The sequence below is a fragment of the Narcine bancroftii genome, chromosome 7, assembly GCF_036971445.1.
Source record: "Narcine bancroftii isolate sNarBan1 chromosome 7, sNarBan1.hap1, whole genome shotgun sequence".
NCBI lineage: Eukaryota > Metazoa > Chordata > Chondrichthyes > Torpediniformes > Narcinidae > Narcine > Narcine bancroftii.
In genome coordinates this window covers 161,701,311-161,728,780 of record NC_091475.1, presented here as the reverse complement: position 1 = coordinate 161,728,780, position 27,470 = coordinate 161,701,311, and the positions used below count along the sequence as shown (strand labels likewise).

The window sequence follows — 27,470 nt, the reverse complement described above, 5'->3', positions numbered from 1 at the left end:
CCTCCCTAAAAATACCCATTGACTGCCCTGCTTCCACTGGACATCACCGCTGGATCTCAAACAAGGCTACCATTTCTACCTCTGCTTCTGTGTATTGTAGCAGACTTCTAATGTCCAAGAAACAATTATCCTCGGGTGAAGAAAGAATTAAAAGTATCACTTTTTAAAATGACCCCAACACCATGTTATTTCTAACCTCTATTGATCAAATTCTTAGAGATGCCTACAATATTCAAACACAGTGAAATAAAGAATATATTTGCCACTCTTTGGATTGGATCTCAATTTTAATTGTATTTATATGGGACTTGACAGCCACTGAGTCTGACAGCTTGGCTTGGTGTTGAAAAGAGGGAGCTGCTGTCTTGGTACACTGCCCATCCAATGGATCATATTAGTAATCATGTGTGTTTTTCTTGGAATTTGGTTTTCATTTCAGCAACACTGAGTTTGGATCCTTAATGCTATTGGTTTCTTCATTGTTGCAAGAGAAACTATTTTATTTCAGTTTCTTGGACCTCAAAGATGAGAATATAGAACAAATCTTGGAAATGAGGTAAGAAGCTGTGTTCTGACTCCTCACCCCTCAATTTTTGTATTCAGTTTTCTAAGAGTTGGATGAGGCTAACTTGAATTGTTCATCATGACTTGCCCTTAAGCAGAATCTAATCACTGGACTCTTGAGTGGTAATTATGCATAGTAGTTTTCCCGTTGTAATGCAGAATGCTACAGTCCTTTGATCCAAAACTGCTGAAAGAATGGCAATATATTTCCACATTAGCATAGAACCCTGACACGTTGTTTGCCTTTTTTATAACTACTTAATGTACTGTCGAAACTGGCTCAGCATATTGATACGGTAAAGCTTGGGGGTAGAAGACTGTGCAGACATGGTGGGTCAGTTTCCAGGGAGATCGGGGGGGGGGGGCGCGCGCATGGTAGCACTGTAAAGGCCCTTTTATAGAGTTTTTAAAAGGTGACCATAAAAGCGGAGATTCTCCGCCCTTACATCGCAAAATTTACCAGTGTAAATGGTCCAAGGCGCCAACTCCAATCCCTCTTCAACCTTGTGTCAGTGCATCATAAATGTACTGCCACTGTGAGGAGCAAGAAGGCAGCCAGGAGCCGGAAGCCCAGTGGGGAGGAGAGTCTGAGCCCACAGAGCCAGAGGGCGAAGGGACCCAGGTGCTGAGGAGTGGAGACGGAGAAGGAGAACTGGGGGGTCTGGAGGGCAGTGCCAGGCAGAAGTGCTGGAAGAATGGCATCTTTATTACCCATAATCTCCCACAAAGCTGGAACCGCTCTGGTAATGGGTGGTGTTATGGCACCACTTGCCCTGTCTCCATAAGCTCCGGAGGGTGCTACGAGGTGCCTTTTAGGGCTGCTCCATAAAAAGATGTTCAAATTTTTCTCCATGCCTTGAGGCAATGGCCTGGCCTTAAAAACACCATAAGGCAGCTTTGAGACTGTACTGGAGCTGTTTCAGGAAGGCAGCAACCTGCAATGGCATTGTGAACATTGAGTACAAGTTTAGTGGCTAGGCCCTTTCAAACTGCCATGTAAAATGGGATTAACCAGGCAATTTGCATGGTCAGCTACTCAGGTACATGGTGATTTGAAAGGGTCCAGCGAGTCCCTGACCTTCCTCAGAGGTGGTCAGGGAACCCAGTAAAACTTACCCAGGCATCCTGCTATGGTGGTTTGAAAGGGGAAATGGCTGACCCTGTTGCTCTAGTGATGTCAGTGCTTGTGTGTGTGCATCACTGGGAACCCCCTGCCTGAAGTGCTGCTGCTGTGAAAAGGTGGGGGGGGGGGGGGGGGTGAACAGGGGAGAGTGGTTGCTGACTCATATTGGGGGGAGAGTAGTTGCTTCTGGAATTGGGGGGTGGGGGGGCACGATGTGCTGCACCGTGAACACGGCTCCGGTTCGCGATAGCTCAACACGGGAGTGCGGGAGCAATGGCTGTCTTCCTTACCGTAATCCCCCACGCTGCTGGAACAGAGCGATGAAGCAGTTTCAGTGATTTGGGGGATTATGGGTAAGGAAGACAACCATTATTTACTCCCATGTTGAGCCATCAACGCAAACTGGAGCGGCAAATCGTGGCAGCAACCCCTTCCATTCACAGCAGAAGCATGTCGCTTGTGGGGGAGGGGTGACCGATTTTTATATAGGTTTGGTAGTTAAAATTGGAGATATAACCAAACCCTTAACGATAGTAGAATTGTATTTGGAACACAGTGTTTCAGGGTGTCAGAAGCAAAGCTGAAACAGTTTTGATGATGTCTTTAACCAATGCTCACATGTGGCAAGGGATTAAGACCAACAGATCACAAGTTAACCTTCCGAGTTAGAACAGAGAACACCGTTGCATGATACTTTTTGGGCAACTACTGCCTTTAGTTATCGAATTATGAAAACTAAGTTTTCTTAAGCTGTTTCTGCATTAAGACTTCATTAGAAGCTCGTGATGCACAAGTCATTGCAGAAATGGAAGTAACTGATTAAATATCACACACAGATAGAGTGAAGGTATATTGCTTAGTTCATCCCAATACTCGTGACAAGTGTGCTTTATGATAGCATCAACACAATGCATGTTACTTTCAAAATGTATTGAATTACTGACTGACGGCTGATACTTCCAGTTAGTTGTGATTTATCAGGTAGGTCTGGCTGCAACTTGAAAAGTGCATCCTGGACCCACAACCCAGTAATCACACCAGGGTGCTGCAATTTGAAAGCACCTAATGACTACAAATGTATTGATGTCACCAAGATCAAATGTTTCACAACCTGGGATAAACAGAAACTATAGTTGGATGCAAAGGTCCAAGGATTTCTACTTGTTATACTGCCTTCAGGACAGGGTGTAGGATGGCACTAAGATCAGCCAGGGCTGAACTCTCCCATGTAACCTGGAAGGCAAAGCACAAGTACAGACAAAAGATCCATGTTCAGCTGTGCAACACTGGTGACATGAGGCACATGTGGCAAGGGATTAAGACTAACAGATCACAAGTTAACCTTGCGAGTTAGAACAGAGAACACTACAGCACAGTACAGGCCTTTCGGCCATCAATGTTGTGGTGAACCATATATTCCTTAAAAAAGTGCTAAACAATCTCTACCACTTAACTTTTTCTTTCATCCATGAGCCAGTCCAAGAGTCTCTTAAAACCCCCCCTAATGTTTCAACTTCCACCAACATCCCTGGCAAGGCATTCCCACAACTCTGTGTAGTTTTAAAAAAACACTTCCCCCTAATGTCTCCCCTAAACTTCCCTCCCTTCACTTTGTACATATGTCCTCTGGTGTTTGCTATTCCTGCCCTGAGAAACAGGTGCTGGCTGTCCATCCTATCTCTGCCTCTCATAATCTTGCAGACCTCTATCAAGACTCCTGTCATCCTTCCACAAAGTCCCAGCTCTGCCAACTTGCCTCATAAAACTTGTTTTCCAATCCAGACACCATCCTAGTAAATCTCCTCTGCACCATCTCCATAGCTTCCACATCCTTCCTATAATGAGGCGACCAGAACTGAATACAATACTCCGTATGGTCTTACCAGAGATTTGTAGAGATGCAACACTCAATGCCCCTATTAATGAAGTCTAACATCCCATAGGCCTTCTTAATTATCCTATCTAACTGCAGATACCTTGAGAGATGGATGAGCTTTCACCCAGAGGTCCCTCTGTTCATCCACATGCTTAAGAAACCTACCATTTACCCCATACTCAGCCTTCTGGTTTTTCCTTCCAAAATGTATCTCCTCACACTTATCCAGATTGAACTCCACCCAACTCCGCATGTTGTCTATATCCTCTTGTAACCTTCAGCTCCATCTACAACTCACCCGCAAATTTACTCACACATCCTTCTGGGCAGACTGAACATCTAAGCACGATTTGACAAGAACAGAACGACAATGAATACAGGTCCATTGCCCCCTGCATAGCCACAGCCAAGGTGAGGAGAACCCTATCCAAGGTGAATCCATACAAGGCGGCAGGACCAGGCAATATACCTGGTCAGATACTAAAGGACTGTGCAGACCAATTGACGGAGGTCTTCACGGAAATATTCAACACCTCACTGCAGCAGTCCACGTCCCACAGGATTCAAGTCAGTCACCATTATCCCGGTACCCAGGAGGGTGACAAGAACAGGCTTCAATAACTCCACCATCATGAAATGCTTTGAGCGTATGGTGATGGAACTCATCAAAGCACACCTCCCAGAGATTCTGGATCCATTTCATATTACTTACATCATCAGTGGCAGTTGGCACCACTCCCAATGAAGGCAAGTATGTAACAATACAACCATCCAAATACTTTGTCTGTCCCTTCACAGGGAAGCTCACTACAATTAGAGCAATTATGGATTAGTAACGAATGCCCAGATCCAAAAAAAATTAGAATACAAGCACAATTCCAAAAACCACTAATGAATATGATTTGCAGTCCGTCTGCACTTTCCCATCTTCTGCAATTTCCCTAAAGCTGGCCCTTTAGTTGATAGGTGAAACACCAAAAGGAACATGAGCAAATGCAACATGACACCCTGAAAATTAGATTAACAGTTCCTATCCCTCACTACAAATATCAAAAAGAAACTACACAGTACTTCATGTTTCAGCATTTTAATTAAAATAAACTTTTATAATCAATATCCATTAAGTTTCAATTTAAACATAGTTCATTCTTTTAGTTTTTTTGCACTTTCAGTCATTTGATGTGATAACCTGCATCATGTTTATACATAGTGTCAAGAAATGAAATAAACTGGTATTCTTTTAAAGTATATCCTACCCCAAATTAAATAGAAGTCAAAGGGAGGTTCTTTTTGATAACTACCTTCCCACAATGTGACCAAGATGTATATCAGCATCAGTCTGTATACTTGTATAACAAGAAAATAAATCTGGTCCCATTTAGGCAACTTGCTGGTTGAGAAAGGTGTACAGTTTTGAAGCAAAACTACTGGTAGTTATTTTTCTCAGTTGTGCACTGAAATCACAAAATTCCAATGCATTTCCATCTCAAGTTGTGAATCTTGGCTTCCTTTATTTTGATGATTTTGCTTCTGGAGGATTTTCTCCAGTATCCAGTGTTTTCAATAACCTAAATAGGCCAGCTGCTTCCCGTATTCGGCTAAACTCGATGCAGAAGGCCTGCACTTCAATGAACAAGTCCTGGACGTTGATTATTTTGTTTCTGATTAAAGACTGGAGGAAGACACATACAAGACGCACCAAGCGGTTCTAAAAGATAATGAGTAAATTTAGCCTTGTCACACAACTTTTCACATCTGAGCAATACAATTGATCTGTTAAGTTAAAAAAAACCACAATTACAATTGATGTTACTTGTCCAAAAAGCAATCTAGATTCTTTGGGCAAAATCTATCATGAGTAGGTGTACTCATCATTCTTTCTAGGCAAGCAGTGATTCAGTGGAGCCAAGAGAAATTTGACCCAATAATGGCCCAATTATTTGTCTCCTTGTAATTGGATTTCAAATCTGACTTTAGTTTCATTCCTTTGTTTCTCTAGCCTTGTAGTACATCTGTGCTTAATTTTGATTATCTGATAACACTGACTGCTTTATCTTTGATAGTTGCCTGGAATTTATCTGCCTGAAAGTGCTCATTTCTGTGTCTTGTTAAGCCACTCAGTCCCAAATTTTCAATGGGGTAATATTTGACAATTGCAAGACAATTACTACATCTGTAGTTGTGAAATAAATATAATGTTGGATTTGTGGTAGAAGCCAAAGACTTGTAGTAGAGGATTGCCTCTCTGACTGGAAGCCTGTGATTAGTGGCGTGCCTCAGGGATAGATGCTGGGTCCATTGTCATTTGTAATCTATGTCAGCTATCTGGATTATAATGTGGTAAATTGAATCAGCAACTTAAACTAAGATTGAGGTGTGGTGGAGAACAAGGTAAGATTTCAAAGCTTAGACTGGGATCTGGACCAGTTGGAAAAATGGCTGTAAAACAGCAGATAGAATTTAATGCAGAGAGGTTTGGGAGGATGAACCAGGGTAGGACTTACCTGGTACACAGAAGGGAACTGCAGAGTGCACAGAACAGGGATCTGAAATACAGATCCATAGCATTGCAGGAAGATAGGGTTGTAAAGACAATATTTTAGTACATTTGCCTTTGTAAATCAAAGTATTGAGTACAAGAGTTGGGATATTAACAATAAGAACACTGTTTTGACTAATGTCTTGGTGGGGGGGGGGGGGGGGCGGTGCGGTGTAGAGAACGACCTACCCCAGGGATATCATAGTGGTCAGGTTACTGGCACAGAATCTGACCCTTCAGCTCAGAAAGGAATGAGAGTGGGGTTAAAAAAAAAAAAAAGAATTGCAGTGATGGGGGAAATTCAATAGTTACGGGAACACATAGGAGGTTCTGTGGACAAGATTGAGATTCAGGACGATATATTGCCTCCATTGCCAGGGTCAGGAACTTCTCAGGTAGGGGGCACAGCATTCTCAAGCAGGAGAGGAGTTCAGCAACTAGATGATTTTGTGGTCCACGTTGGTATCAATGACATAGATAGGAAAAGGGACAAGATCCTGAAGAGGGAAATATACAGAGTTACGTGAGAGGCTAAAGAGCAGGACCTCAAGTGTGGTAATCTCTGGATTGCTCCTTGTGCCATTGAGGGTAGAAATAGGAAGTTATGGCAGATGAATGTGCAACTGAAGAGTTGGACCATGAGTTCAGATTCATACATCATTGGGATCTCTTCTGGGGATGATATGACCTGTACAAAAAGGACAGGTTGTATCTGAACTGGAGTGGAATCAATATTCTGATGGGCAAGTTTGCTAGAGCAGTTAGGGAGGATTTAAACTAGTGGAGCAGAGGATGGGTTGTGAGGAAGGTAGTCAATATGGCAAAATTGCAAGCCCAAGATTAAGGATTTAACTTGAGGAACTTTGGAAACAAAATTGAAAAGGTTGGTGAATACAGCATTGAAGATCTTGTATTTAAATACCTGCAGTGCAAGAAATTGATGATCAAGTAGCACAGCTGGAAGTAGGCAGGTACAAGTCATGGCTAAAAGATCACAATTGGGAACTAAATTTCCATGGATATACATAGTGCATCAGAAGGACAGGAAAGTGATCAGAGAAGGAATTAAACCTTTGGAAAGAGGCATTGGATCAGAAGATATAGAATCCCTGTGAGTAGAATTAAGAAACTGAAAGGGTAAATAGAGCCTGATAGGAGTTGTTTACAGGCCTCCAAACAGTAGCCAGGATGTGGCATGCAAACTACAGAGGAAGACAGAGAAGAGATACAAACAGGGCAATGATACAAAAGTCATGAAGGATTTCAATATGCAGCAAATTGATTGGGAGAACCAAATTGGTGCTGGATCTCAAGAGAAGGAATTTATAGAATGCCCTCAGGATGGCTTTTGAGAGCAGCTTATGGCTGCGCCAAGCAGGAAAAATGGAATTCTGCATTGGGAATCGTGTGATGAACCAGAGTTGATAAGGGAGCTTAAGAGAACCCTTAGGAGGCAGAGATCACACGATGATAGAATTTGCCCTGCAGTTTGAGAAGGAGAAAATAAAATTAGATGTGTCAGTATGCCAGTGGAATACATAGGAATAAGATAGGAACTGGCCAAAGATGATTGGAAAGGCACACTAGCAGGGAGGACAGCAGAGCAGCAATGACTGGAGTTTCTGTGAGAAATAAGGAAGGTCAGGACAGGTATATTCTAAAAAATAAATATTTGAATGAAAACTGTGGCAGATAAGAGATGTCAAAGCCAAAGCAAAAGGGCATACAAGGAAGCAAAAAATAGTGGGAGGATGGAGGACTGGGAAGTTTTTGCAAGATTACAGAAGGCAATTAAGGTGGTCATTGTGAAGGAAAAGATAACTCTGAAAGGAAGTCAGCAAATAATATTCAAGGATATTAAAAGCTTTAAGTATATTAAGGTGAGAGTAGATATAGGTCCTACAGAAAATGATGCTGGAGAAAATGTCATGGGAAACAAGGATATGGCAGAAGAACTGAACAAGTTCAGTCTTCACTGTGGAAGCTTTGGCAGCATACCAGACTTTTAAGGGTGTCAGGGAAGAGAGGTAAATGCTGTCACGATTACCAAAGAGAAGGTTCTTGGAAAGCTGAATGGTCTAGGAGGTATATTAATCTCCTGAACCCGATGGAATGCACCCTCAGGTCCTGAACTATAGAGATTGTGGAAGGATTAATGAGCATCCAAGAATCAATAGATTCTGCCATGGTTCCTAAGGACTGGAAAATTGCAAAGGTCACTCCGCTATTTAAAAAGGGAGGGAGGCAGCAGAAATGAAATTATAGACCCTTTAGCCTAACATCAGTGGTTGGGAAGTTGTTGGGAATCAATTGTCAAGGATGAAGTTACAAAGTACTTGAAGGTGCAAGATAGGCCAAAGTTAGCAGTTTCCTCGAGGAAAAATTCTACCTGACAAACTTTCTGCAACTTTTTGAGGAAACCACAAGCATGCTGGACAATGGATGTTATATTTTCAGATTTTCAAAAGTCATTGACAAGAATTACAGGAAAGACACGAGTATAGATAGAGCATTGGCTGATCAACAGAAAACAGAGTGAGAATAAAGGGATCCCATTCGGGTTGGCTACTGGTTACCAGTGGTGTTCCACAGTGGTCACTATTGGGGCCACTTTTTAAGTTGTACATTAATGATTCAGATTGCAGAATAAATGGCTTTGTGGCTAAGTTTGCTAAAGGATACAAAGACAGAGAAGGTAGTGAAGAAGCAACTGAGAGCTGCAAAAAGACAGATTAAGAGAATGGGCAAAGAAGTGGCAAATAAAATACATACAGTGTATGGTCATGCCCTTTAGTAAAAAGAATAAAAGGGCTATTATTTGAATGGGGATACAAGTCAAAATTTTGAGGTGCAAAGGGACTTGAGTTCTGCAGGATATCCTAAAGATTAACTTCCAGGTTGAGTTGGTGGTGAAGAAGGCAAACACAATGTTGGCATTCCTATCCAGAAGAATAGGATACAAGACAATGATGTGATCTTGAAGGTTTACAAGGCACTGATAAGACTTCACTTTGAGTACAGGGTACAGTTTTGAGCTCCTTGTTTAAGAAAGGATGTGCTGATATTGGAGAGGGTTCTGAGAAGATTCATAAGAATGATTTTTAGAATGAAGGGATTAGCATATGAGGAAAATTTGAATGTTGAAGGGTCGGGACAGAGTAAATATGTCAAAGTTATCTTCCATGGTTGGTGGAGGGGGGGGTGGTCCAGGACACGGAGGCACAACTTCAGGATTGAAGGACACCCATTTAAAACAGAAAATCAGAGGGATTTCTTTAGCCTGAGAGTGGTTAACCTTGGAAATTTGCTATCATGGGAGGCTGTGGAGGCCAAGCTGTTAGGTATATGCAAGGCAGAGATTGATATGTATCTGAATAGTTGGGGAAAAAAAAGGGTTATGGGGAGTAGGGCTGAGTGGATCAGCTCATGCTCTAATGGCATACTTCTGCTCCTATGTCTAATGGTCTAAGACATTGGTGAGGCCAAATTTGAAGTATTATGTGCAATTTCAGTCACCCAAATACAGGAAGCATGTCCACAAGATTGAAAGAGTGGGCATAAAACTTACAAGGACTTAATAAAGGTCTTAACATCCATTGCCAGGACTTGAAGAGTTGAGTTATAGATAAAGGTTGAATGGGTTAGAACTTTACTCGCTGGAACATCAGAGAATAAGGTGAGATTTGATACAAAGTTATGAGGGGCATAAATAGGGTACACGTTTTTCTGCCAGAGTTGGTTGAGACAAGAATTAGAGAACATAGGTTAAGGGTGAAAGGTGAACTGTTTAAGGGGAACATCTTCATTCAGAGGGTGGTGAGTGCAGAACAACTTGCCAGCTGAAGTGAAGAATGCGGTTTTGATTTTGACCTTTAAAAGGGTGGCTCAGTTAGTATAGCAGTTAGTACAACACTATTATAGCATCAGCGGTCAGGACAGGGGTTCGCATCTGTGGTGTCTGTAAGGAGTTTTTACATTCTTCCCCGTGTCTGCGAAGCTTTCCTCCATGTGATCCGGTTTCCTCCCACTGTTCAAAATGTACCAGGGTATATGTCAATCAGGTGTAATTGGGTGGCAATGGCTCATGGGTCAAAAGGACCTGTTACCATGCTACACGTCTAAATTTTTTAAATAATTAAAAATGGGATGGAGGTATGTTGATGGACTGAGGTGAAATGGTTCAGTGCAGATTAAATTGGCCAATGGACATGTTTGTATGACGTAGTGTTCTGTGGTTCTTTGAAGCTGCAACGTTTTGAAAATTATTGAGATCAAGCAAGATTATGAACCCAGGAAGTGGAAGTTGTTTGCTGTGTCTGATCAATTGGAATTGGGGTCCTGGAGATAAACAGGAGACTGCAGATGCTAGAATTTGAAGCTAAACACAATCTGCTGGAAGAACTCAGCAGGTCAAGCAGCAGGAGAAAAGGATTGGTTAGTCCCTTTGAGACTCAAAAAAGGGTTTTGATGCAAAACATTGACCATTCTTTTTCTCCCACTGATGCTGCTCGACTGAGAGTTCCTCCAGCATATAGTGTTTAAAATTGATGACCTAGTCACCACAAATTAGAGAGTGGAAAAAGAAACAAAATCATACAAAGGACTGGAATTCCCTGCCTTAGAGCACTATCTGTTCAGTATATTTAGATATCAATCAGCAGATCACTAACAAGATCAAGGCCTACCTCTGCTTCCATTTATTTGATACCTTGGAATACTCTGCTAGGTAAGGAATACCAAAATGTTTTTTTTTTGCTGTTGGACAAAGGGGAAGGGAGAAGTGTCAGTTGCAGAAAGGAACATGGAAAATTAAAAATTGGTCAGTCCATATGAAAAACTGGAAGGTCAGAGGCAAGACTGAAAATCTGCAATCTTAAACCCTCATCAACCATGCAGACCAAGTACCAGTTTCAGTCTTGGTCAAAGGGGAAGCAGCAGAAATAATTCTATACTATACCCCTTGATATATGTTTCAAAACTGGTCAATCCTGATGGACTGCACTTTAATACACAGGATAAATATAATTTACAAAGGAGTACGCATTATTAGAGGGGAAAATATCAATGAAGTAATGCACAAACAAATTCATTACCTGCATGTATTTATCCTTTATCTGTTCACAAGTGGAAATACAGTTTGAAATATAGAGGTGAATAAATTCTGGAGGAAGATCAACAGCTGTGGTTAGCCTACAAAGAAAAAAAATATGAATCAGTTTCAAAACCTGTGACATTGTATTACATGAACTGCTGGTCAATTTTCAGTCCAGTGGTAGTAATGAACATGTTTAATATCAGCAAGAGAAGAATAGATTTAAGTAATCTTTACCACAGTCAAACCTGGGCACATGCAGTTTGGCAATATGAACTAAAGAATTTAAGCACTTTTAACATCGACATACGAGAGTGTTAAAATTTAAAGGGCTGATCATTCCGAATATCAACCTCCAGCATCAAATGAATTCCTGCTGGGAATGGATCACACAAGAACTGAGAATGACAGAGTTGAACAAGAAGTCATTAAGACAAAGTCCTTACAGCACAAACGATCCATCAAGAAACTCTAGGCTCACACATATTGAAGAATGTTAAGAATAATTCTCTCTAATATGCAAGTGTCTTAAGTAGAGCAGTGCTAAGAAAGGACAGAACTCACCTATTTACAACTTCCATTGAATGAAGAGACATATCCATATTTACAAGTACAGAGAAATATTCTGTAATCTGGCTCGACTGCATTAGCTTCAGTAACATCTCTATTGCCACCAAGGGGTTATTTTCTACCAAATCAGGCAGTTTGACAGGAGTCAGTCCAATGTGGTAAACTAGCTTTGGATCTTTTTCCAATTCACCAAGGAGCTACCACAAAAGAAACAAAAGTAAAATAACATTGTTACTTAGAAGTAGTATTGTAATGTGCCAATCTGCAGAGACGGTGTCAATGTAATTAATACAACTGAGTTAGAACTAGATTTAATACATGCATAAATTATCATTTCAGAAGTGGAGAGTTACAAAATTCTAAAATTTGCAAATTAAACAGTTAATCATGTATAGAGAATGGGAGAAACATCCTCGATGCAAAGTTCAAATCGTCTCAAGTAGTTTACTGCAATTATTCTGAAAAGAGTTAAATTTCAGTGTAATTTTGCATCAATCGAGAAACTATTCTTAAAATAACAGTATTAAGTAAATTCTAAATATTGCAGATACTTATAATATCAGTAGTCATCCTTCAATTCTAGTCTCTTATCTTAATTCTACTTCTCCAATATTGCCACCTTGCTTCAGCAACCTAGATGCCAAACTCCTGATTTCTCTCCAACTCTCTCTGCCATAGGTGCTCTGTGTTTAGTAAGGGATTATTTAGGGTGATATATTAGCAGAAAGAAAAAGATTGAGAACCACTGGTGTAGATGGATTTAGACAAGATGCAGAGTTGGATGGAAAAGTGGCAGATGGGGTTCTATCAGGTAAAGTGTGAAGTGATGCATTCTTGGAAGTCAAACTTGAAGTTTACGGTTAATGGTAGGATTTTTAACAGTGTAGAAGAACACAGGGACCTTGGGGTCCAAATCCATAGATCTCTCAAGGTTCCCACGCAGGTTGATAAGAGTCATTAAGAAGGCTTATGATATGCTGGCCTTCATTAGTTGAGGGATTGATTTCAAGAGTTGACATGTAATGTTGCAGCTCTATAAAACTCTGGTTAGACCACTTTTGGAATATTGTATTTCTTTCTTGTAACCTCATTACAGAAAGGATGTAGAAGCTATGGAGAGGGTGCAGAGATTTACCAGGATGTTGCCTGGATTGGAGAACACATCTTAAGAGGCAAGGTTAGCAGATCTAAGGCTTTTCATTTCAGAGCCAAGAAGGATGAGAGGCAGAGATAGGATGAACATCTAGCACCTTTTTCCTAGGGTGAGAATAGCAAACAACAGAGGACATCTGTACCAAGCGAGGGACAGAAAGTTCAGGGGAGACATCAAGGGCAAGTTTTTTTTTTTGTTTTTTGTTTTGCAGTCATGGTTGCCTGGAATGTGTTGCCAGGTTGATGAAGGAGGCTGGTACAATGGGGACATTAAGAAAAACTTAGATACATGGATGAAAGAAAATTAGAGGGTTATGAGATAGGGAAGGTTCAGTTTTTTTTTGAGTAGGTTCATCTAGGTCAGCACATCATGATGGACTGAAGGGCCTGCACAGAGCTGTAATGTTCGACGAGAAGAGTTTCTTGACTTTACTCCTGAAAGCCCTGATCCTTTCCCCAAGCCAAAATACTTTTCCTATCTACTTCATTAATTTGCTCTAATGTGAAGAAATTTTGCTCAAATGACCTCTTAACCACCTAAATCTGTTGTGTAATTTTAAGTATTGAAGTTCCGATAGTACTCTGATAAATTTATATTGCACTCTAAAGTCAATACACACTCTCTCAGATGTAGATTTGAGAAAAGGGCACAAGGATTGTGCTACAGTCACCAATTAAGCATAATTTAAATGCACTAAGGTTCTTTCTTCACCATCTTTACTGACATTAGGATCCAAATCCCAAACATTCTGGTTAAAAAAAAAACCCCACACCTATTCCACTTTATCCATTACTGTAATCAAAAATCTCCTGGATTTTGAACTCTCTAAGGGAATTGTGTCCTTTCTTAAGCTGCTCCTTGAAATCTCATTTAAATTATTTCTGGTCCAAAGAAAATAACCTCATTTTAGCCAATCTTTGCTCTACACTTAAATGTGCTAAAATGCATACAATTCCATACTATTTCCATTTCAGAGCTTTATATATTTGATCAAAACACAATCTTTATTGCAACCTACATCAAACTTCCACCCAATTAACTAGTTATTCTTGCAACATGAAAACGTGCAAAATCCCACTGCTAGTCCACATTTTTTTTGCATCTGTATATCCATTTTCTCATTCTGTCTGCTAAAAGGCCCTCTATTATCTTGTTTCACTACATTTAACATTAGATTGACCTTGCCAATATTTTTAATGCATTTCCTGATTTCCTTTTTAATTTCACTCTTGCATTTTCAATATTCCGCCGGTGTTCTACCATTGAGCTAGTAGCATCCCACATATTTACCTTACACCCCTTATCCTACCTGATGTGTTTTTCAATATTTAGAAGAGTTCAGATTTGGGAACTCCAAGCTTTTTCTTAGTGGTAATAGTTAAATTTCTATTCCTTAATTATTTTCCTCTGCTCTTATATCAACTTGTCTTCTGGGAACTATTTTAACTCCATTTTGGTAAGTCATCTATCAGCCTGGAAAATATTGCTTTAACCCAATCAAGAAATTCACTACTTTTCAAATTCAACCTCGACTGCTTACTACAATAACTTGAAGTAGGAATCCAGCCCAAAGCGTTGGCTATACATCTTTATCTCCTATGGAGTTCCTCCAGGATTTCTGTGTTTTTACTACAATCACAATGTCTGCAGCCTTTCGTATTTTACCCCAATCTATGCAAATCTCATAAAAGCCTACATTAAAAACATTTTATCATCTGGTCATTAGATGTCTTTTACTAGCATTGGAAGTCAGAGCTGCAATTTCATAACAAGGAGTATCGGAGATGGATATTAACAATCATCAAAATGATCTACCTGTTTTATTTGCAATTACCTGTGTTTGTTGCTGTGCAGATAAGGGACTCTTGAAAGCCTTTGCCATGATGCGTTTAATTTCCACCCCAGTGCTGTTTTTAATACACATGGTTTTATCCCATTGGATTGTGTGATCAGGTTCTGTTGGGTTCAGCCAAGCTAGCTCATCTTCACAAACATGAAGTGGAGGAGCAGGTCGAATAAACTCTGGCCGAAAATGGCCTTAAAAGGGAAAAGGAGTTTGATTAATTTAACAATTCCACTGGAACAAAACTTGATCAGAAAAACATTAACCTGAAATTTCCTGGGATTTACAATGTGTGGAACTCCTAGCACTTTCCATGTTATACTAAATTTATGATCATCTTGTAATAGAGACAAAACATTCAAGTATGAAACTTCCTGAGGGTCCTCGCTACCTCTTTTCTGACGACAGTATGTTACTGGACTCCTTCGATGGGGTACCAACTTCCTGCCATTCTACTAATTGTTCCCCTAACTTTGAGTAATATTTATATTCCAGAAAAATGAAAAATATCCTTTTTTTTTTTTAAAAAAACAATCCATTTAACAAGTTAAATGAAAGCATTGCTACTCTTAAGTTTTTCTGTTCTCTGCCTAGGTTTCTTTTCTTTCCAACTGTAACTATAAGGGAGATATGGACCGTCACACAACTAGTTTAATACACCAAAGTGCATAATCGAGGAGTGTTGCAGATTGAAAGACTGACTGCCCTGGAATGTGGACAATTTCTCATATGTTAACACAAGTAAAATCCCCTGGGATCAAGCAATTTATATAACTAATACTGGATTCCAAAATATTTTTGCCATAAAGAAGTGGCCACGAGCATGGAAATGTAGCCAAACTACTCTTCAAATGTTCTTTTTATTGTCACATAAAAATACATTAAACAATGTAACACCTTGGGGAAAAAGATTCAAGAATAATATTGATAAAAATTGTGCTCTGATAATTTGACATTAATGTCAGATTTATTGGTACAATACAATTTTATGCACCAATTATACCTTACACCACAAAAAAAACACGGTTTAAAATCTAAAATTCCAGCCTCGTGTTTTAGGTTTGGTATAGAGATTGGAACATTTATACATTCAACCTGGCTATGCTTGAAAGTAAAATCATTTTGGTGTGACTTGGCAGAAATTTTGACAAAAATTATAAAGTGGATTTTCCATTGGAAAACTATTTATTGAACAGTTCTTGGTATAAAACTATCAAAATATCAAATACAGCTCGTAGGATTGCACTAGTGGCAGCCAGGAAATGTACAGCTATTACATGGAAGTCCAACTCCCCCCGACTTATTACTCGCTGGAATATGGAAATGAAAACTTGTGCCCCCTGGAAAAGATAACATAATCTTAGAAAGAAATATGACGTGTTTGTTAAAATATGGCAACCTTATTGACTTACAGATATAATTAACTTCCTCGAAAAGGTTTAAATAATAGTTAGGTTAATAGCATTGAATTCCTGAAGATCAAGATTATGGACTAATTAAAGAAGGCATGTTCAAACACCCTTTTTTTAATGTTAGCAGTTGTGAGGGGGGGGTGGTGAGATTTGGGCAATCATATGAGACTCTGTAATTTTAAAATACTATTTATATGATGTATGTAATAATGTTCCGAGTCTTGGGAAAAATTTAAAGAAAAAAAATTCAAAAAATATGCTTCAACTTTTGTCTGCTTCAAGACAGAGTCGCCATGAGCACTGCCCGGCACCCCTAATAGGAGAAAGTGTAGTCGATGGGAGTCTCTTCAGAGACAATGATCGTCCATTGATTTGTCTTCAGTGCTCCTACAGGCTCTATTTCAAACCACTGGCAACCTGAACTCCGATCCAAACCTCGGATATGATCAGGAAGCCTTCAGGACCCAAGGCCCTTGCCCTCAGCACCCCTTTGAATCCCAATTGTGACATCTGGTTTCCTGTAGCCTGTGTGGGATCTTCGACTCCAAGTCGCCAACTACCCGTAGCACGTATAGATCTTCAGTTGCTGAGCCCTCGTTGATCTGCAGCCGTGATCACTGTTCTGTCGGGTCAACTCCCATGCTTCTGCTGCTCAGTGGCAGATGTTCTGCCTATTTCTGGTGCCCTGCGCCAGCTGCTGCTCCCCCAAAGTCTGCAACCCCTCGTGGTATGCTGCCCAGCACAGGTGATGCCATCTTAGGCACAGACCCCATGGTTGCAGGATTTTAAAAAAACAGTAACAGGCCTTTTAAAGCTTATGCTTACTTTCCAGATACTATAGTGTTACATCTGGCAGGAGGATTCGATGACCTCCTCTTTTATGATGTTGCCCATTTTTGAAATTAATACTAACCTTGTTCTACAACAAACTGCATGATGTTCAGTGCCAAGCAATTTACCAAAACAAAAGCTAGCAAAACAAATTAATTGAAAGGACTGGACTAAATGAGTTCTAATTTTGCAAATGAAAGTCAAATATTCTAAATCTTTCCTTGGATATCAATTTAAAAGCACCTACTTTCTATAGGTGGCCTTGGTCCACTCACTAAAGCCTCTATGATTTGAGTTGCTACAGAACTATCAAATCCAGAGTTAGAAGAGTCTGGATCAGGATCAGGGAGTATGCTTGGAAAACTAGCTTTGCTCTGTGTTGGTAATTCAGACTGACGCTCTGCAGAAAGAATAAAAAAAAAATTAGACCCAAATTGATTCAAGGAACACCATATTATACCTTACAGAAATCAACTAAAACTGATCAGCCTTTAAGCATAGGATTTGTTTTGCACAGGCTCCATCATTAAAAACCAGTTCCTATTGGGCAATTCTTCTGTCCTTGCATTGGAATAAGTGATTGGGGTTGACTTTATGCATACAATTCATATTTAACAAGCCTCAATTTAATTTTTCTGGAGACATTGTCTTTGCTACATTGGGAGAAATTGTAGTAGTTTCCATCAAGCTTGCTTTTGCTGCAATTTAAAGATTATTCTCATGAGTAAACTCCATCTCTAGTAAACTATCAACTGAGAAGGAAGTCATGAGCTCTGCCTCCATAGCCTATTGACAACTTTGTCTGTTCTTCATAATACATACAGACTTTCCTGACCCTGAATCCTTTGTCAATTCTGCTTTTTTTGTTTCAGATGGGAATTAACATTGTCATATTTGAATGTTGAAGGGCAATGAAATTACAGCCAAACCCCAAGTATCCAGCACCTATGGGGATTAGTAGATGCCTGATAAGTGAATTTGCTGGTTGCTTGAGACTGCATGTTGATGGATTGGCAAACTGACCTCTTGGTGTGCCAATTATATTTTTTCCACTTATTTATTTTCTGCGAGTTTTTTTTTGCCAGTTGCTTGAATTCCAGATAACAGGGATTTTATTATATTTTGAAATTTTGTTGAGTAGCTGAACAGAGACAGTAATTAATACAATAAACCAGCTCAATAGCAATTTGTATTGCTATGTCTCAAAATGTATTCAAAGTGATTCTAGCTATTTATATTGAAAGAGTATACATCAACTTCAATAATCGCATCACATGATAACAGCAGACTACATTTGTTAGTTGCATTAAGTGTTCACCATCAAAATTTAGTACTTGTGATTTGCAAAATCCTCAGGTGAATGTAATTTGAATGTATAATTATCTCACTCACCTGCTAAGGCCAGTTGCAAGCCACTAATGTCTACAGACTGAGGCAGGTTACCGACATCCATACATGCAATCTGACGAGGAGTCTTTTTAAACAGTTCTCTTGGAGGAGCCAGCATTAATTGAGATAGGAAAAACTTCTCTGGAGGTGTGATAGGTGGCAGAAAACCTATTGAACAAAATAAAGATTCAGATTTGAATTTAACAGACAACTATTTTTTTTTTATTTTCAACACGGGAGAAGCCATTTAAACCTAAGCTGTCCCTAATGTTATTAAACATTACCAATTCCAAACCATGAAAAATCAAATACTATGCCAATGAAATTGAAAGTCTAGTGGTACGGTACCAAGACAACAACCTCTCAATGAGAACAAGACGAAAATGATGATTATGGACTTCAGAAGAAGTCCACACCTGCCAACATTAATGGCACAGAAGTTGAAAGAATAGATAGCTTCCAGTTCTTGGAAATAAATAACTCAATGATCTGACCTGGGACAAGCACATCAAGGGAGCATACTGTAATTACTAAAAAAAGAAAGGAAGCTTGGTATGAGCCCCCTGTCCCCCAACAACATCTGGAGGTGCATCATTAAAAGCATACTTTATGGATGTATCTCTGCATGGTATGGAAGCTACAAAATATAGTGAATGTAGAATAAAACCTTCCCTTTCTCCATAGGCTCCATCTACAACTGCCTTGGAATAGCATCCACTTCCTTGAAGACCCATCACACCCTGGACAATTTATTTTTTCTTCTCCCATTAAGAAAGTTTAAGAGAGTGAAAACAAACCAACAGGCCTAAAGACAGTTTCTTTCCTGCAGACATCAGGCTCCTGAATAAAATGCTCTCAAGCTGTGCTAATTGATGTTACTTATCATTGTATTCCCATGCTCTATAAATTGTGCTCTGTACATGGCTGTATGTAATACTCGAGATAATCTGTTGGTTTGTAAACAGATGAACCCTTCTCAATGGACAAGATATTTTGTGACAACAAACCACAAGTTCTGAAAATAGATTTGAGATTTATGTTGTGCACCTTTCATTTCATTTTCATGCTTAAGAATTTTAAGTGCCTACAGGAATTTTCTAGAATATAGCATCTCTAAGTGAATGAACTTTGACTCATTTTTCCAAAGTGTATTATATGTACTCATTCCTAACTGAAAATAAACATCAAGCAACTAGTCCCTAGTTAACTGCAACTGCAGAATCCATTTTATCATTCTGTGAAGGGACAGTTATCAAACAATTTACAATACGAAAGCCCATGGTGAAAGCCTGTTTTCCCCTGCCTCATTGATTTATAGTATCAAAAGTAAAAAAAGAACTCAACCAGGAGAATGCAAAAGAGGTCGGAGAGCTATTGCAAGGCATCATCCATTACATAGACCTTCATCTAATATTAATTATTTAAATGCAACTTGTCTTTCGAATATGTGGAAATTTGTTCAATTTCCAACTGAACCACTGCTGTAATGAGAGAAACAAATTTTACTATTTAATCTCAAATATGTGGAAATTTGTTCAATTTCCAACTGAACCACTGCTGTAATGAGAGAAACAAATTTTACTATTTAATCTCAAATATGTGGAAATTTATTCAATTTCCAACTGAACCACTGCTGTAATGAGAGAAACAAGTCTTACTATTTAATCCTAAATATCACCCGAATGTTCATTGACTCACTGCAATTTCTAGGATTCTGAAAAAAAGAAAACACTATTTTTTTTCCCCCCACTTAAAATTAGAGCTCACTTAAAATTAGACTGGATTGAACATACAATAATTTGGCTTCCACATGACTTTGGTGCTACACTGGCAGATTTTCCACACTACTGGATATTATTCCTGTTAAAACCACCAACTCAATTTTACTTCACTATGTTGGATATGGCACAATAATACAATTTTCAAATGAACCCGAGCATGGCCCCAGTGAGTTTAAAAGCAGTATTAACATTTCCCAATCTTTCATGATTTAAGCCACACTGAACATTTACTTTATCCAAAGCAGGTCCTTCCACAATGTATTCCATCTATCATACAGTGGCCTCTCTGCAACATCATAGTTACAAACTTTCCCAAATAGCAGCAAACTTGGAAATGACCATTATGCTGTGACTAGATAGAGCACAAATGGTAGCCACTATTTATCACTCTGGCAAGCCGATCCGTCCTCCCTTTCTCTCACACAGAGAACCTTTGACTTCCTTTCATCTTCCTCTTCCCCTGCCAAGGCTACTTCCTTGCCTGTCTCCCGCTCCATCCCCATACTAGGCAACTTCTCTCCCTCTAACAACTGCTATCCCCTTTTCATCAGAATCAAAATTTGTTGTCATGAACAAGTCATGAAATTTAGTGTTCTGTGGCAACAACATCGTGCAAACATTCATATCACAACCATCTTACAATATTAGTATAAAAAAATTAAAATAGTGCACGAAAAGTAAGACAGTGTCTTTGGTTCATTGATTATACAGCAGGGAAGAAGCTGTCCTCATGCCATTGAATGCTCATCTTTAGGCTCCTGTACCTTTTTCCCCAATGGTAACAGAGTGAAGAGGGCATAGCCTGGGTGGTGGGGGTCTTTGAGGATAGAGGCTGCTTTTTTAAGACACAACCTCATGTAGAAGTGCTCGATGGAGTGAAGTCTGGTGCCTGTGATGTTGCAGGCCGAGTTAATAACCCTCTGGAGTTTATTCTTGTACTAAGAGTTGGTGCCTCCATACCAGGCAGTGAATCAACCAGCTCTCCACAGCACCTGTAGAAGTTTACGAGAATCTTCCGTGACATACCAAATCTCCTCAGACACCTCACAAAATTTAGCTGATGGCGAACTTCTTTTGTGATTCCATCAACGTGGAGACTCCAGGACATATCCTCAGAAATGTTTGTTTCATGCAGGGTAACCACGACAAGCCTTTATTGTGACCCCGAGGTCAACACTGGTATGCTGCATCTCATGTATGGCAAGCCACTGATGCAAAAAGCCTAATCCCAACATCCCCCTCATTTTTTTTTCCAAAACTAAAAGTTATTTGCTAATTGGCTTGCCTTTTCCAGTTATACATCAAGATATGAACATTAACATGAATTATCATTATTTTTTCCAAGTCTTTAAATCTCCAGAGTCCATAGAAAACTAATAATTTCACTGTTTAGTTGCTATTATTGTTCTTTTACGAGTTCAATGATTTAAAGTGAATTTGTTGAAAAATGACAATTCTCAATATTTTACAAAATCCTTGAATTCTGCTGGTGGTTTGATGGTTCTCATGCGTGTTGTAACTGGTCGTCGTGGTGTTGATGCTCACTGGTCCCTTGTGCATCCTGTGGTTGTTGTTGCTGTTGCTCATGTGGTTTCTGATTGCGACGACAATGTGCATATTGACTCTGTGGCAGCAGTTGTAGGCACTGTTGCTACTGATGTTGCACCTGATGTTGATGGAGTTGCCTGCGTACACACACCTCCATCAAGGTGGCTACCTGTCCTGTCTAGGTTCTCTGCGGCTGCTTCATAGGTTGATCTGATGTGCTTTAAATTTCAGCGATGCAGTTTCCCCATTGACTTTTATCAAATATGACCAAGGTGACACTTTTTTCTTATACAGCTCAAGCTTCTATGCAAGATGTTCTTTCCAACAACTTTGAACACCTGCTTCTACCACTTCAAGTTCTCATAGTTGCTTTGTTGACCTGTCGTAATGTGATTTTGTCTTTCTATTTTTCTCTCCCTTCTTCCTTGTGCACTCCCTTCACAACTTTTGGCTTCAGGAATTGTTTTGTCGTTGGTAACATTGTCCGTGTTTGACATGACATTAATCTCTGCACTGGACTGCTGTGCATTCCATTCGAGGACCGCTTTGTGCACATCTGTTCCTGACTGAGCACATTACTGTAATCAAGTGTAATCAAATGGTTTTTTTACCATTCAGTGTGAATAGTTCCGTTCCCACTTTCATCCATGGTCTGTCTGGGATTGCATGCGTCTGGAGGTGTTCCTTTGCTTGATGGGCTTGAAACTCATTACAAGCACTGCACTGCCTGATGTTATCTCTTACCTCATGACTCATGTTGGGCCAGAATATGATGTCTCTAGCCTTCCTCAGGCTTGTCTCGATTCCTTAGTGGCTTGCATGGACACGTGGCACAATTTAATCTGCTTAGGGACTGTGATTCTCATACCCTTGTAGAGTATGCCATCATGAGTTGTAATCTCATCCCTGTACGCTCAAAACTCATGTATGGGGTCTGGTGCGTTGTTGACTATATCTGGCCAACCTCTCTTCGCCACATCTTTGAGTACTTGTAGTGTTTCATCCCTTTGTCATTTCTTTAATTTGCTGAAGGCTCTTGTCAGTCAGCTTGAGCATCGAAGCTGGGTTTATTTCCTCAATTTCTCTCATCGTTTTACTGTGATGACTCATTGCAAGGATCTCAAATCTGTACCATCTTCTGTTTTCTTCAGTGGTAAAGCTGACCTAAATAACATGTTTGCTAAGTACATGAACTTTCCTGGTTTGTACTTCACATCTAGGTTGTACTTCTGTAACTTTAGCAACATCCTTTGTAGGTGTTTGGGTGCTGCTAGTTGAGGTTTCATGAAGATTGTTTGCAGCGGTTTGTGGTCTGTTTCCACAGTGATCTTCTCTTTGCCAAACAAGTACTGGTTGAAGTATTCACATGCAAAAACAATTGCCAGACTTTCCTTTTCTATCTAGGCATAGTTTCTCTCTGTCTGTTAATGTCCTTGATGCAAATGCAACTGGTTGAGAGCATTGCATAAGAGTTGCTCCTAGTGCTGTTTCACAGGCATCACACTGTAGCATCACTTCATCGTGTACATCATATTTCTTCAGCACTGGTACAGTGGTGACCAGGTGCTTGATACAGTTGTAGGCTGACTCTTGTTCTGTGCCCCAAAACCATTTCATGTCCTTCTCCGTCAATTTTCTCAGTGGATCACATTCCAACGACAGGTTGGGCAAGAACTTTGCAAGATAGTTCACAAAGCCTACAAACCATTGAACAGCCTGGACATCTGAGGGTTGCTCCATCTCTAGTACAGCTCAGACCTTCTTAGGATCTGGACAAAGTCCTTCAGCAGTAAATACATGGCCATGTACTTCACTTCAGTCTTCCTGAGCTGCATCTTGTTCAGCTTCAGATTCACCTGACGTGCTCTCTCTAGCAGTCTGATGAGGTTCTTGTCATGATTGGTAATGGCTTTATCCAACATATCTCCACATCCATACACCAAGAGATCATCAACTATACCCTCAAAACCTGGCAGATCCTGGAACTACTTCATGCTGTCTCCGTTGATACACCTCAGGAGCAGTGGAGATGCCAAATGGCATGCACAACCATTTGTAGCGTCCAAATGGTGTCCAAAATATCAAGTAGCTACTGGTCTCATCGAATTTTATCTGCCAGTATCTGTCTTTGGCATCAAGGATTATGAACACCTTTGATTTGGTGAGCTGGGGCAGAATTTCTTCTATAGTTGGCATTAGGTAGTGAGACCTTCTGAGTGCCTAATTGAGGTCTTTAGGATCAAGGCATATCCTAAGCTTTACAGGTTTCCTCACAGCAACCATGCTACTGATCCATTCAGTAAGAGTAGTAACCTTCTGTATCACTCCCTTATCCTCTAGCTCTTTGATTTTCTCTTTCAGGCCGGTCTTGAGCTGCTGGCACTCTTTGAGGTAGATGCTGAGCAGGCTTGACACTCTTGTCAACCTCCAAATGGTATTCATCAGGGAGACACCCAAGTCTAGGGAATACATCCTTGTAATCTCATAGGATTTCATCTCTAGTGAGTGGATTTTCCTGCACCTCGGTTACATGGACTTGTGGTACATTGCATGTGACTAGTCCAAGACACTCACTTGCTTGTGCAGACAGCAAACTAGGGTGTCCAGAATCCACCACCTAGAATCTCACCTTGCATTTGTGTCCCATTGCAATGCATGTACAAATCATGTTGCCCCCTAGGTTGTATCAACTCTCCACCAAATGGCCTCAGCTTGACCTTGGATGTTTGCAAGTCTGGATCTCCATTTTGCATCACCTCACACATGTCTTCAAAATTCATGACACTGCAAGTGGATCCAGTGTTTGTCTGGCACTTTATTTGTCAATGGTGAGATTTGTCTGCTGTCACATCTGCTTGGACAATCCACTTCAGGCCTTGTGTGTTTACACACAATATCCATGGTGTATAACAATTCATCACTATCATCGTCAGTTTGCTCATCTGGCACCACACACTTCTGGCAAAATGATTGTTCTTTTTACATTTTGTATACTGTTTACCCCATGCTGGGCAAGCTTCACTCTCTTTCTGACCTGTCTTGTCTCCTTTCTGCGACAAGCTAGTTTTGCTCTGCTGTCTCCCACTATACTTGTGGTTTTCTCATGTTTTCCATAATTATTCAATGAATGAACTATTTGTCTTGCTCACTGAGCCCTCTATGCTCTTAAGTTGCCCTTTAGTGACTTCTGCACTCCTCCGCATGTCGATTGCTTTCTGCAGTATAAGGTTATCCTCCCTCAACAAGCGGGAGCTCACAGCTGGATCCTTTGTGCCTAGCACAATCCTGTCTCTCATTAAATCTTCCTTCAACATTCCAAACTCACACTACTCAGCCAGTTTCCTCAGCACTTTCACATATTGATCTATGGTTTCATTTTCATGCTGGTCACGAGTGTTGAATGCACACCGCTCATATATGACATTTGTAGCAGGTTCAAAGTGTTCCTTCAATTTCTTGAGTGTTTCTGCACATTTCCTTTATTTCCTCACTTGTTATGTCTCACGTAGTGTAAACTCTGTAGCACTCTTTCCCCATGAGAGATAACAAGGTAGCTTCTCTAATGTGATTTGTCTTCTTGCCTAGCTCTGTTGCTATTTCATAGTTCTCATACTGGGACTGGAAAAATGTCCAATTCCCTCTCCAATTCCCTTTCATTTCCATGGCTGCTGGTACTGGAAAATGTACAGATACCGTGGCTTATCAATCAGTAACTATCTGTGAAGAACTATAGCTCTAGTGTACTTTTCTGACAAAAGAAATTGACCTGGCTCCCGTGTTTACAAGTGTGAGCACACACGGGTAAAAAGACTTCAGTGGCTACTTTCTCATTACACTAACCCCAATTGTCCGCGGGAGTGCGGCCTGACTATAGCAGGTCACTTTTGTCATCAAAATACACAATTTCAAACTCTGTCTTTCCACTGAGCAATTGTTCATCATATCTTCATCTTGAGCACTAGCTGGTTTACAGTCTCGAATCATGGAAATAATCCACTCTTTTGCTAAGCTTTTACATCTGACACCATATTTTGTGCAGTGTAACCACGACAAGCCTTTATTATCATAATGAGACCCCTGAGGTCAACACTGGTATGCTGTATCTCATTATAGTGTATGTTTGGCAAGCCACTGGTGCAAAAAGCCTAATCTCAATAATCAAGACACCCAGGAATTTGAAGTTCTTGACCATCTCCACTACTGAGCCCTCCATAAGGACTGGGTCATGTTCCCCTGACTTCCTTCTGAAGTCTACAATAATTTCCTTGGTTTTGCTGACGTTCCAGTCCAAGGTTGTTAGTCATTACACCATCGAAGGAGCTGATCCATCTCCCTCCTGTCCAGCTCCTCATTGTCATTTGTGTTTCTGCCGACAACTGTGATAAACTTGTCGATAGCATTAGAATTGTGCCTGGCCACTGCCCTTCAGACTTTGCAGTATTCACCTCGTCCTCAACACCACCCCCCCCCTCCCCAAAAAAGCATCCACATCCCCTTTTTGTCCCTTCCCGGACCCCTTCACTAGCCAACCACCTCCACACCCTGTTCCTTTTAATCTCCCTCCATAGACCCTCTTCCTTCCCCATCTTCCAGCTTGTACCCACACAACTTTGGACACTATCAGGGCCGTGGCAGCGCCCACTTACCAAGCAGCGGCCTGTCCTGCTCCTCGGCCGCCGGGCCCGCGTTCAGCAGGTGCGCGAAGACAGCGGCGAAGGGGTTGGCGGCCAGCGGCTCGGTCCGGTACATCTCCCAGAGCAGGTAGAGGGCGGTGAGACGCTGCTGAGGGCTCGGTAGCAGGTCGGGCTGCTGCAGCAACATGACGAGCGTGGATCCGAGGCGGAAGTGGTCGTGCTTGCCGAAGTAATGGTGGAAGGCGGTGGACAGGCCTTCGAACGTGTTGCTTGTCGCCTCCTCACATATTATGCCGATCAGGCTGCTAAGCTCCTTAGGAGCCAGCGTCATGGTCACCAAGGGCGGGAAAGCCCGTTGCCTTCACCGACCCAAACCATCCAACAATCGGAATGAATTCAGCAGTCGGCGCGTAGGCCGCAAGAACTGCCGCAAAACACCCACTTAAACCCAGAAGCGGCTGGGTTTGCGCGGCACTGTCGCAAAGCACAGCCGTCGGCGATCCCGGACTGCGCCCACCGTCCCGGTGCGTCGACCTCGCGCACACTTTTTGTCTCCTCCTCCCGGCGCGCTCTCTTCCACACGCTCCCCGCGCACGCTCTCCCCCCCCCCTCCCCGCGCGCGCTCTCCCCCCCCCTCCCCGCGCGCGCTCTCCCCCCCCCCCTCCCCGCGCGCGCTCTCCCCCCCCCTCCCCGCGCGCGCTCTCCCCCCCCCCCCTCCCCGCGCGCGCTCTCCCCCCCCCTCCCCGCGCGCGCTCTCCCCCCCCCTCCCCGCGCGCGCCCTTGCCCCTCCTCCCCGCGCGCGCCCTTGCCCCTCCTCCCCGCGCGCGCCCTTGCCCCTCCTCCCCGCGCGCGCCCTTGCCCCACCTCCCCGCGCGCGTCCTTCCCCTCCTCCCCGCGCGCTCTTCCCCCTTCCCATGCGCTCTTCCCCCTTTCCCACGCATTCCCTCCCCTTCCCCGCACGCTCCCTTCCCCCTCCTCCCCACATTCCCTTCCCCCCAACCCCGCACTCCCTTCCCCCTCCTCCCTACGCGCTCCCTTCCCCCTCCTTCCCGCACGCTCCCTTCCCCTCCTCCCTGCGCACGCTCTCCCCCCCCAACCCCTCCCCGCGCGCGCCC

The 27,470-nt window shown here is 41.6% G+C and overlaps 1 protein-coding gene and 2 long non-coding RNA genes across 4 annotated transcripts; 1 reads left to right on the top strand and 2 right to left on the bottom strand.

Annotated features, from left to right (window-relative positions):
- Positions 1-268: 268 nt before the first annotated feature.
- On the bottom strand, positions 269-1,755 carry LOC138739290 (uncharacterized). The gene is made up of 2 exons (XR_011342146.1): positions 1,681-1,755; positions 269-751 (listed from the first exon to the last, which is right to left on the bottom strand). It is a non-coding gene; the product is annotated as an uncharacterized lncRNA (long non-coding RNA).
- On the top strand, positions 325-19,514 carry LOC138739291 (uncharacterized). The gene is made up of 2 exons (XR_011342147.1): positions 325-556; positions 19,077-19,514. It is a non-coding gene; the product is annotated as an uncharacterized lncRNA (long non-coding RNA).
- cnot11 (CCR4-NOT transcription complex, subunit 11) lies at positions 4,635-26,935 on the bottom strand. Of its 2 annotated transcripts, XM_069891056.1 has the most exons (7): positions 26,368-26,934; positions 18,396-18,560; positions 17,251-17,403; positions 14,752-14,954; positions 11,759-11,961; positions 11,196-11,292; positions 4,635-5,271 (listed from the first exon to the last, which is right to left on the bottom strand). In XM_069891056.1, exons 1-7 carry the CDS (start codon positions 26,684-26,686, stop codon positions 5,074-5,076), a joined length of 1,338 nt encoding a protein of 445 aa, XP_069747157.1. In that variant the 5' UTR covers positions 26,687-26,934; the 3' UTR covers positions 4,635-5,073. The 2 variants fall into 2 exon arrangements, with proteins under 2 accessions (XP_069747157.1, XP_069747158.1); XM_069891057.1 differs by lacking the exon at positions 17,251-17,403 and having other exon boundaries at positions 26,368-26,935.
- Between the last annotated feature and the right edge of the window lie 535 nt (positions 26,936-27,470).